Source organism: Polistes canadensis, unplaced genomic scaffold (assembly GCF_001313835.1).
Source record: "Polistes canadensis isolate GaletaPanama2010 unplaced genomic scaffold, ASM131383v1 scaffold_186, whole genome shotgun sequence".
In the NCBI taxonomy this organism is placed as follows: Eukaryota; Metazoa; Arthropoda; class Insecta; order Hymenoptera; family Vespidae; genus Polistes; species Polistes canadensis.
The window spans coordinates 77,860-90,766 of record NW_014569733.1 but is presented as its reverse complement, the minus strand read 5'-3'; the positions used below and the strand labels follow the sequence as shown (position 1 = coordinate 90,766).

Sequence of the window (12,907 nt, the reverse complement as noted above, 5' to 3'; positions counted from 1 at the left end):
TCCAACCTGTTCCCTCTCTGCAACTGGGATTCTCTACGATAGGAGGACAATTTTACTCTCACGTCAGAGTGAGAGATAAAAGATGAAATAGTTATAGGGCTCCAGAAGCATAACCAACTGCCATGCCTCCAATGATATTCCAGGGAAACGTTTGCGCGGGAAAACGTATGATTTAAATTTCATACAAATATTCATTTTTGTACATTTGACGACGAGTCTCTTATTTTTTCTTTTGTCTATGCTTTATACATTTTGAATTCGAATATGTTCGTTAAGTTTTTTTTTCCACATGTTAGGATGATAATTTAAATCGTTTAATTAAAAATTACGCAACACGAGTCGAATTCAATAATCATTATTACATTTCTTTTTTAAATTATATTAATGGTAAATCATTATTAATATTGGATATATGTAATAAATAATTCATGACATCTCGATAATGATTTTGATTATTTATTCAAATATTCGGAAATTTTCTTACTTCGTTGCATATTTTGAAAAGAGTTCTCTAAAGATAATTCTACGCGAATAAACAGAGGTAGAATTATAAAAGTCGTATATACGAATGAAATGGTTGTTGAAAGTGTACCAGAAGTGGGAAAAAATAGGTGACATAATGCGCCATGATAAATAACTTTAATTTACGAGTCTTTCTTCACTTGTTGTCATCTTGTTACAAGAGTGGATAATAAAGGACTAAATTATGTAGAAAGTTTATCAACTTTCGATGATATAAAATTGAATAAATTTTGTATATAAAGTATAAAGAAAAAAAAAAAAGATTATTTCACATTTCTATTAAATATTTGTTTATCTTCTTATTGCAATTTTACAATATCTTATTTAACAACGAGTCGCATAATTAATATTATATAACGTCTTCCCCATGTATATATATATATATATTTATAAGTTTAAATGTAATTACGTCTTGGTAGTTTAAAAATAATTATACATAATAATATTGTAAGAGTTGTTCTTTATAAGTTGGTAAGTTGGTACAAAATAAAGATAAAATGATAGTATTCCTACTATGTTTAACTAATTTTTATGTTCATTCAAAAGGGATCGTTAAGTTACCGCATGCATAACTTGGCCCAATTTGTTAAAAAAAAAAAAAAAAACTTCTCCTTGGAATTTAATTCGTCGTCTGTCCGTCCGTCTGTCTGTCTCTCATGATTATGAAAGGAAACTTTTTTATTTTTAATACGACCTATCATCTATCGATCTTCTCAAATTGGAACGTAGAAATGACGTAGTAGTTTTAAATAGCGAGTATAACTATTACTTACACACGCACGATGAATTATAAAAGAGAAACAACCAACCGAATAATTTTTCTTTTCGTTCCTGTCGTTTCGAGAAAAAACAACAACAACAAAAAAAAGAAAAAATTGAAACGTGCGGTAAAATTCATACGTGTGAAAAATAATGACCGCAACGCGAAACTCCTTACTTCATCCATTATTTTGTAGCTAGGGAAACTTACTGGAGCGAGTATTCGTTCGTTCCACTTTTCCACCTTTTTCTTTTGTTTTTTTTTGTTTTTCGTTTCCCTCTTAATTTCCCTACGAGAAGAAGTACTTTTCTCTTTCGTAAGTAACGGCCTTCGGATAAACGTGACGACTTAGAATCCGTTGTGTTCAGAAGAAGAATCCTCTCTTTTTCTCTCATTTCCATTCTTCTCCTCTTACCCGTCCGTCCGATAATATTCCCTTGCGAAGCAAAACAAAAAGATAAAAAGGACGGAACGATGGAAAAAAAAAAGAAAAAAAAAAGCAACGAAAGAACTATTTTTTTTCCACCATAAAATGTCTCCAAAGTACAAAAGAGCAACGACATTTGTTTTTATTTGTTGAAATACGTGTGCTTAATTACGTGGAAATAATTACGCTCTGTATTCCAAAAGTCTTTTCTTTTCTTTTTCTTTTTTTTTTCTATAGCATGGTATAATAAATAATTCTTTGAATTAAAAGCATTGGATAAAACAAAAGGAGAACTATTTAATTGGTATGTATCTCACAAATAAAAATAAGAACAAAAAAAGAAGAGGGAGTGGAATAATGTTTTATAAAAAATTACAAATAAAATATTTTTAAATTATTGTGTAAATAATTGAAAAACAAAAAACACACACACAAAATTATCAGATAATAGTCACGTAATCCGAGAATTATGAATTATTGAATTAATCTGCATCTATATTATTGTAATAATAAATATTGTGTATATATTATTGTATTGTGTGTACTTATATTACAAAAAAATATATAAATAAAAAAGAAATTAATTTATATATGTGTGAAATGTGTTAATATAAATGGAAGAAATATAGAATGGATGTAATAAAAGAAAATACTTGTGATGTTTAAGCGAAAAAAAATAAAAAGGAAGGATATTTTACGAGAGGGAGAGAGAGAGAGAGAGAGAGAGAGAAGAAGAAAATGTGGAAAGGGAAATCACAAAGGGACAATATGTCTCTTCGGGGGTTGAAAAGCTGCTAGACCAGCAAAGACGATTCACATCCTCAAGCGATCGCGACATTTTTGGATCTAGGGCATCCCTCGAGTACCGGCCTACACCTAGTTTCATAAAATATTAAACGTTTTATCAGAACTCAACGCAGTTATATATAAAGGGTGCTCATATTTTTCACAATCATACGTTCCTTCGTTTATATAATACTATTTTTCAAATTATTCATTCTATTTAACACTGTTTATATACGTTCTAAGAACATGCACCTTATTGTTTAATAAATAGCCAATTATTTATAATACTTTACTTTTTAACATAGAAATTTATACAACGGTGAAAAATTTCAATAATTTTCAATAATTTCCTTTTGTTTTTTCAATCCTTCGCATTTTTTATCCACATTCAGAAAGTATATTAAAATTCATTAATGATTATATATTTAGAATTTTTACAAATTTTGTTTATAACGCATTATAGATAAATAATTTTTATCTGGTTTCTACTGCCATCTAGCGTAGGGTGAAGGAACTTGAAAATAAGTGTAATGTAATGGGTAAAGAGTTAAAATTCGGATCGATAATGTTCAGTATAATTATTTTGTAGTTTTAATGTTTGTTGCTAGATGGTAGTACTGTATTGTTTCTAATTATTTGTTTAAAAATTAATATGTATTTATATAAATAGAGATAAAAGGATGAGATAAAATATTCGTTCTATGAGAGATATGTATACGTATATTTTTTTTTCAATTACGCATCTTTCGCTAAACATCTAATGGGATCTCGTGGAATAAGCACGAACAATAGCATTAAAAAAAAAAAATAAACAAGAACGAATGAAAAATAATGTTCGATTTTCGTTCCCATTAATTTGCAGCATCAGCTATGCACATATACAAGAGTACACAGTTGAATAATCTGTTTTAATTAACTATAAGAGAATTGCAATATATGTAAATATAGAAACGTACAATAACGACGATAATTATTAAAATAAAAAAGAAAAAAAAAAGAAAAATAGATTTTAATTAAACGAGTGTTTTTTGTGAAAAGAAAAGGGCGTATGTTACAGTTTTATTTATAAAATTTACAATAAAAAATGCGAACACAAAAATTTATTTCTCGTTGTAGCAATGAAACACAAGCCCTTTTTCATTAACAAAAAAAAAAACATTAAAGAAAAATAAAAAGAATATTATTTTTATACTTTTTGAAACATTAATATTCATCCGTATTTATTATACGATTCTTACGACCTATTTTATGCGTTCCATTTTATAAATAACATTGTCGTTATTTTTATAATTATTAATTTTTAAAATTAGAAGAAGGACATATGTTATTCCAGGCTGTTTATTTAATTATCATAATAAACGATAAATCATTTTTTCCTGCAAATTCTATCGAATGCAACATAAGCCCTTCTTCCATGAATGTCCATTCAATTAGAATAATTACAAACCTAATTTTTTTTTTTAATATATGTAAACGTAAAAAAACCACTGTTAATATAACAGCAAACTATTCAACGCTTGTGTGAAATTTATTTATAAACGATTTATAAACGATTTATCCATAATAATAATAATAATAATCTATATCAACGATAGTTTTTAAATTTTTAATTTTTTTAATAAAAACAATATTTTGTCAACGTAATAAAATAAAAAATTTTATATTAATTTTATATTAAACGGGGGGAGGGAGAGGGGGTTATATTCAACGATAAAATAAAAACGATAAACGAGTTCACGATTGATAAGTATAATCCGTATATAAGCCATACTTTAATCTAGTATTCCGTAATATTTAGTGATATGATTAACATATCGACGTATAAAGCTAATTTATACCTATTTTGATGTTATCTGCGATATTTAAATGTACTGCTATTAAATAGACGTGATAGACCTATATATATATATATATCTATAACGCATATATCAACACATTTATCTAGCATTTAATGAACGTCTATCTCGCATATTAAATACATTGGACTCCCAATTTTAATTTGCTGTCTCTCGAAATTGATATTTATACAAGGTGTTTCATAATATGTATGTGGAACCTACTTGAAGAATGAACAAGAGATACAACAACAAAAAAAAACAATGAAAAATATTCATACGAAACATGTATCCTGAATTAACATCAAAGTTATAATTATTTTTAGTAAAAGTAGTCATCTCAGTACACAATTTAATGAATTAAATATCGTACTGTTAATGCACATCGTATATCTTAAAAGTGTTTTACATTTTTGAAACCTCCAGTACACCATTGCTAGACGAATAACACTTTACTAATGTCAAAAATGTTTTAATATACTCTATGTCAAATGTTTGATATTTAATTCACGTATCGTTTCTGCATAGAACACATGTTGATATCAACTTTTTTCATTATTTTTCTATTTTCCATTCATTTCTTAAGTGGATTCGACGTATTACGAAACATCCTGTACGTTTATTACATATATTATATTATATACGTACATATTTATCTATTATTTAAACAAAATGACATATTTTATTTCTAATGCATTTGTGTGAAAAAGGAAATATCATTTACTCGCTTTTTTGTTTGTTTGTTTGTTTGTTAAAAATCGTTTAAACTTGCGATATGCATCGTTGAACAATCTTATATTAAAATCGTTTTAATTATTTATATACGTATTTGAATTAAAGTTAGATTTAAAATGTATTACAACTATAGACCGGTTATTATTGAACACATTTTCGAACAAATCAAATGCTATTTCTTTTTTCCTTTTTCTTCCCCTTCGATTTTTTTGATGTTAAATGTTAAAAATATGTAAACGTGTAAGAAAATTTGACAATGGCAGGATATATTATTCTGTTTATTTCGTAACCAGTCATAATTGAAAAAACTTTATTCTCGTTGGTCCTGTTTTAAAAGCGTTTCTATGATAATATATATATTTATATAAGTATCATCATCGAAAATATCGCGTGCGATACATTTCACGTAGTTTCTATCGGTTAAAAAATAAAAATAAAAAGGATACGTTGATGGTATTGTGTATATGTATAATCGATACAAATTTTTCCACTTTTCCATTTATTCGATCAGTATATTTTGACAAATTTAGGTCAATATTTTGTAAAATAAATGATCAGTATATTAAGTTGGTCAACAAGTTTGGCCTGAATAATTTTGACCGTTATTTATTTAAAAACAAAAACAAACAAACAAAGCTGTCCAGACTTATTGAACAATTTAATATGTTGTTCACTATAAATAATAATCATTTGTCAATATTTTAAAACACAGATGGTTACAGTATTTATAATAGGTACTTCTTAATCGAATCAGGTTTGCATTAGGATTATATAATTGATACGGGGAATACATATTGATATTTAATTGTAAATACTATAACCTATCTTATTTAAAATATTGACCAATATATTTCCAGTAAATCGATGCAATACTGATCACTTATATTAAATACTGACATTTCATTATAAACATGTAAGAAAAGCATTTATTTTTTAAAATACCAACTAAATATGTTTAACACGTTGACTGACAGACACGTGGGCCATGTTTCTTTTACAAAGGGGTAACACGATGATCGTCAATGATTACTTAGACCCTCTTTTAAATGATTCAAATAAAATAAATTTAAGCTAATTACCATGTATACATTTTACGAATTATATTATGAAAATTTATAATATTATTAATTATAAAATATACTATATATATTGAACACGAATAAAAAAATTAGAAAATTAAAACGTTGTATAGAAAAATGAATCATCGAAATCTAAAATATGATATGTTATTTATATTGTGGCCCCACTTTGAGCATCTTACAAAATCATTTGGGTTAATGATACTGACCGAATAAAAATGTAATCATTTGAAATAAAAATCAATTGACGAATTTGTCATAGATATTCGTTTCACACATTTAATATTAAAAAATCATATTATTATTATTATTATTCTCTCTTTTATTTTTCTCTTTTCTCGAATTTATATCTCATTCTTTCTGTTAAAAGGGTATATATAGAGNGGGGAGGGGGGGCGGGTTGATATTAGTCTAAGGATTAGTTTTCTTTGTTTGGCCGCTATTCGACAGATGCTTCCAGAGACCCGTGATTAATGGTACATCTCTGAAACTGTCAGCCGCAGGCTATGTCTGCTACGAACACATTAGATCGACGGATCTGGATTCTCCCCAAGCATTTTGCATCTTGAATCCCGTGGATGGCCTCGGTACTACGTGATGAGATGGCGTGGACGTGCTCGTGTGTCTCAAAGTAGTCATGGGAATACTATTCGACGAATTTTTTTGCGACTTTTTACCATCCGAATTGGTTTCCTCTTCGAAACTCACCTAGAAAATAATACAAAACAACAAAATTCAAATAATAATATCATTTTAACACATTCATTGGTGACCGGTCATGAATGAACTCGTATTAAAAAATAAAAACAAAAAATAAAAATATATATATATATATTGTTTTTTCTTTAAAAAATATTAAGAGTTGAATAATAATTAATAATGAGTTGAATAAATAATAAATAAAATTTATTAAAGTATATTTATATTGTGTTTTAATTCCATATCCGCTTTCACATGAGGTAAATTTTCAGAAAAGTTGCCGGTCCCCAATGTGTTATAATAATTACATGAAAAATATATTATATTTAAAGAAAATGTTTTCAACGTAATTGGGAATCCTGATAAATATCGGTTCGAAATATTTTTGTAATCGTCTAATTGAAAAATATACTTTCGTTTATATTCGCGATATTTTAATCAGTTAAAATGCGATTTACTTAAATCCACGCGACGCACGGTTAAAAGTAATATTACACGTTTGGTATTAAATTATAGATTGTAATTTTAATGAAAATTCAATTGTTGAAGATTGTTTCTTTTTTTTTTTTTTTTTAATGTTTGAAAATTACATCGAAAATATAACAATTGCTACGACAAAATAAATATCAATAATTATTATAAAAATGGTATGTATATATATAACAATGCGAAAACACGAACACTAACGCTATGAATTTTATTATTTTTTGGGAAACATTTTTCAAAATTATACACCAATACGTAATACAATCATTTATGTTTTATTCCTTAATTATTATTTCTTATTTTTGATTAAACGAATCAATTATACGACAGATTTTTTCTTATAGAATATGATCGTAAAGTTTAACGAGAGAGATAAAAAAAAGAACAGAGACACCCTGTATATATATATATATATATATATATATATATATACATTCAATAATACCGCATGCGTTTGTAGACGATTTGTGTGTGAAAAATTAGTTCAACTGGAATTGAATGAAAGAATCAAAGGAAAGATTTAAAACGCGTACGCTCACCCATGAATTCCCCGTCGGTTTAGGATCGTTTGATAGATCAATTAAAAGATTCTTTTGACCTTCATTGACGGCAGCATGACGTTGTCCGTTCAGCTTGTTCTGTTGATTCATCTTTGTTGCATTTTTTGTCTCGTTGCCGTTTTTTTTTTCGTTCGTATCTATAAATCAAACGACAAAAAATACACACAAACGCATACATATATATATATTTAGATTTAATTAATAAGAACAAATTAAAAAATTTTTAAATAATTAATAACATATTAAGATAAAACACATGACTTTCTTCAGTTGATAAATCATCAAATGAACAGTGTTATATCGTCTTTAATAGTAAGTAATAACTGCGAATTCGGATTACACGATACTTGTTATAGCTTCCTAGTTGGAGCCTGTACTAACTGCATCGTCATTAATTATCGATGCTGCATCTATTTATTTACCATATAATGAAGAGAGAGAGAGAGAGAGAGAGAGAGAGAGAGAGAGAGAGAGAGAGAGAGAGATGAGAGCTCGAAAACGTGTGTTCCTATTTCTCTGTATTTGCATCCTGCATACTCATCGTCTACAATGTGTATTTATGTGAACGCATATATACGTTCATATATACGCATATGCATTTGCACATATACATATATGTTATACATACATGTTATACATATGTACTCATGCATTCGAAGCAGAAATTTAAAAATGCCCAAAGCATCGCCAACTGATCGTACTCGACACAAGTTAACATGATATTTCCCACGTTAAATATGATTATACGGTTGACGTGCATACACCAAATATTACGTTGCACAGCGTTCTTTTCAACGTTTTACTTTTTATATTTATTTATCCTTTTTTTTTTTCTTTTGTTGTTGTTGTTGTTGTTCCTCTTCGTCCTTTTTCCTCTCTTTCTTTCTCTCTCTTTCTTTCATCTTTTTTTTTTCATTTTCACCATTTATTTTTCATTTTTATTTTTCATCGTAAAAAGATGCGCTCACTTTTTGACGTGATAGTATTCGTTAACCAACAAAACAAAATAAATGATATAATTTGACAAGAGTGTATATCCGGGATCCGTTCGATTATTCAATCCATCTATTACACATTTTTTTTTGTTGGTTCGTAACATATTTTTCAAGTTATTTAGTTTACTCATGATACGTTTTTTTACGATATAATATATTTCATGGAGGAGTAAATAAAGCAAGTTAAATATCTCGAACTATATGTAATATAGATTACAAGGTTAAATTAAATTTATTCTCTTGTATTAGTTTGTACGGTCAATTTAAAATAAACAATTTTTACAAAAATCATAAACTAATGTTAAATTAAAAACCAATTGAAACGAATTAATTGTCAGAATGATAAGAAATGTGTCAGACTGTTATTAAAAATACAGACAATTCTATCGATGACGAATCAATTTTTGAAGAATTCATTTCTTATCAATAAAGAAAATACAAAATGCATTAATATTATATTACTCACGTTAAAATTGTTTTTGTTAACAAACAAATACTTATCTACCTCGGTTATTTCAAAAGGAATTTAATTTTTCTTTTTCAATTATATAAACACACTCAGTTTTTTTGTTTTGTTTGTATCGTATTTACGTAACGATTCGAAAGAATATTTTTGTTATTTAAAAAATCGACAGTCCAAGCGTATTACTTTCGAATCGATCAAATTTACAAAGAAATGACATTAGTTAGGAGCTTAAATAACTGACAGAAACATAATTACCAACCGTTTTTCTCATCTGTCAACGTGGAACCTTTATCTTGAGCATGATGAATCCTTGGATCAGCAGCCTGTGACAATTGCCAGGCTTCGTAAGCCGTATTGAATGCTTGTGCCACCGTCAACGTCACCGTTTGTGCCATTTTTCTTTTTGGACAGAGAAACGCGTGACATTCCATGGTCTCGTTCAAATTCGTTGCTATGAATGCAAACACGTGGTCGTGGGTTGCATCAGCCGAACAATAAGAGATCCTGTTTATCCACCAAACACCCCCCATCGACCCCAAACAAACAAACAAACAAAAATTCATTTACTTATTATTACAATGAAATTACATATACATTCGATATAACGATGGTTATTTTTTTTAATGTAAATCAATAATAATTATTTACAATGTTATTGTGTATTTTTGTTCTTGTTGTAAGTGTGATGACATAATAATCATACGAATATATTATCGGATGTTCGAATTACACTTAAAATCGTCAATTACTGTCCAATACTATTATTCGAAACGATCATTATTTAATGTCGTGATTAACGAAATGTAATCAACTTAACTTATTGAAACATGTAAAATTTGAATAGAAGAAAAACCGATAGTAAAGTCAATATAATAAGATATCTCATTGGATTGCAGTAAATTATTGACAGATTATCCTACGATTAAAAAGTTTTAATATGAAAAGTAAAAAGATATAAGATAACGAGATGAAATCATATTATTATTGAGATATCGTATTAACGTAATTGTATATCAGTTATAATATATGTATATATTTGTGTATACATCATAGTGGTTTTGGCATTGACATAGTTAACGTAAATTTTGTAAAATACATTCGTATAATAAATAGAAACTTTGTATTATGAATAATATCTTCCAATTATTCTGCGAAAGTTAGCATGGGGAATCTCGTACGATTACAATTTCATGGGTTTTGGATCCGATATTCTATTTCGTCAAAGAAACGAACAAAGAGAACAAACATTGCTATCGGATTTCTACTCTTTCGACGTTTTTACTCTTCTCGATTCGTTTATTGTTCCAACGACGAGAATACTATCGTGCGTGTGTGTGTGTGTGTATGTATGAGAAAAAGAGAACAAAAAGAAGATAAAATTGATCACTTTGAGATCCGATTTAGAGAAAAAAAAAGATACTGGTTTATTTCAAAAAAAAGATGAGACAACAAAAATAAAATTAAGAATTATAAGAATAGAACTCTTGTGTTGTGACAGATGAACAAAATCAAATGAAAAATGAAAACAAATTTTCTGAGTATTCGTTTGAAAGATTTATGTGAACTACTGGACAGTTAAAGGTGTATGAGACATTTATTTTTTATATTTGAGATATAGAAGTAGTAGAAAATACAATATATACTTTATTCGCTTTATATATTGCATATATCAGAATTAAAATATATTTTACATAAATATTTTCTTAAATCTCTTTTTGGATTGTATTATATAAAAATAAGGAGAATAAAGTATATATATATATAGATGTTATTTTGTAAATTATACGAAATATAAGATACAAACTTTGTGTTTGAATCCAATAAATTTACGATTAATAATAATAATAATAATAATAATAATAATAATGTACCACCTACCTGTATATAGATACTTGAAGTTGATCTTCCTCAGTGGCTAAATCCGTCATTCTGATACCTCTTAAACTAACAGCCAAAGACACCCTTTGTAATTTTTTACCGCTTGCTTTTGCCTGTTACATAAAAAAAAAAAAAAAGAAATAAAAATCTTGTTATTGAGACAGTCAATATATTATATATATTTAATATCAATAAAATTATACATATATATATATAAATTGTGTGTCAATGATATAATATTATCATATTAAAATTGTCAACTATCAATTATCCGAATAATAATATTTTTCATAATTTTAATAGTAAAAATTGTGTGAAATTAGATTTTGACGAAACACTTTAAGCTCTTCAAATTCGAGATAGTTCGTACGAAATCCACTTAACAAGTTTCTCTCTGGGCAAAATTCGATGTAATGGCTAATACCCGATAATACCGATAGCTAACTAATCCATCCAATTGCATTATTTTACCGTGGCAACCCTAGCACGCGGTACCACTGTGAGATAAACTCGAGCAAACTTCCTGATAAGCATAACTTCGAGATAGAAATTTGCATGCCGTCGTGAAACGATACGATTACGGTGTGGTGTATCTCTATGTATGTATGTATGTATGTATGTATCTGTGTGTGTGTATGTATTTCTGTGTGTATTGGCAAATCCTAAACTCTGTTATTCTATTCGTTCTCTGTTAACGCTTACTAGCTTATCAATGCAACTCTGAATTAAACTGAAATCTGAGAAACGACGTTCATTTCGTATCAACATCGTCGTTGTTGTTGTTGTTGTTGTTTCATTGTTCATTAACAACGTTATTGGTAAAAAAAAAAAAAACAACAAAAAAGGGATAATAAAATAAAAAGAACATTTAATTACTTGACACAATTATTTGATGCTAATGTATAATTCCCCCCCCCTTCCCCACCCCCACGCCACCAGAGTGATAATAATTTATTTAAACGATTATTTATTTGTATTCTTTTCATTTTATTATTACGATTAAATACCAATATAATATATATTATATAAATACGTTTATATTAAAACTATTTCTCTTACAGTACCCATAACATTGTTTTATTTTTTCTTAACTAAACGAACGAAAATCCTAGTCTATCCTTTAACAAAGATCTCGCCCTTTACTCTTTTTCTATCCTTTTCCCCAAAAGGGAAAGAAAACGAGAGAGAGAGAGAGAGAGAGAGAGAGAGAGAGAGAGAGAGAGAGAGAGAGAGATTCCCTTTTCACGTTGAACGACAAAATTGGATATCTTTCTATCCTTTTGTTTCCTTTTTTTTCCATTTTTTTTATTTCCTATCTCTTTTTATCGATTATGATCCCAACGGAAGATATATATATATCTCTCTCTCTTTCTCTGAGAACGAACAGGATCATTCGAAAAGAAATACGAAACCCTTACTCCCTATTTTATTGAAGCGGAAACCGAGAATACAATTGAATAATATCCGGATAAAATCCTGGGGACAATAACAAATTCTTATTTATTTTAAAACAAGTATTACCAACGTAACCAAATCTAATCGATATTATCATCCTTGATTTGAAGAATTTTTAAAATTTATCTATAGAAAATGGGACGAGGTTTATTAAATCGACAAATTTATTATTATTTATCGTATTTTTTTTTGTTTGAATGATATTATTTTTGATTCATATATTC

The 12,907-nt window shown here is 27.8% G+C and overlaps 1 protein-coding gene across 2 annotated transcripts in view; it reads right to left on the bottom strand.

The window, feature by feature from the left end:
- Positions 1–6,530: 6,530 nt before the first annotated feature.
- LOC106789487 (low density lipoprotein receptor adapter protein 1-like) overlaps positions 6,531–12,907 on the bottom strand; it is a 72,349-nt gene continuing 65,972 nt past the window's right edge. For both annotated transcript variants that reach the window (XM_014753715.1, XM_014753714.1), the window contains 4 exons: positions 11,229–11,341; positions 9,610–9,854; positions 7,869–8,026; positions 6,531–6,852 (listed from right to left, as the gene is read on the bottom strand). In XM_014753715.1, coding sequence (XP_014609201.1) covers positions 6,658–6,852; positions 7,869–8,026; positions 9,610–9,854; positions 11,229–11,341 — 711 coding nt within the window. In that variant the 3' untranslated portion in view covers positions 6,531–6,657. The remainder of the gene's footprint in view (positions 6,853–7,868; positions 8,027–9,609; positions 9,855–11,228; positions 11,342–12,907) is intronic.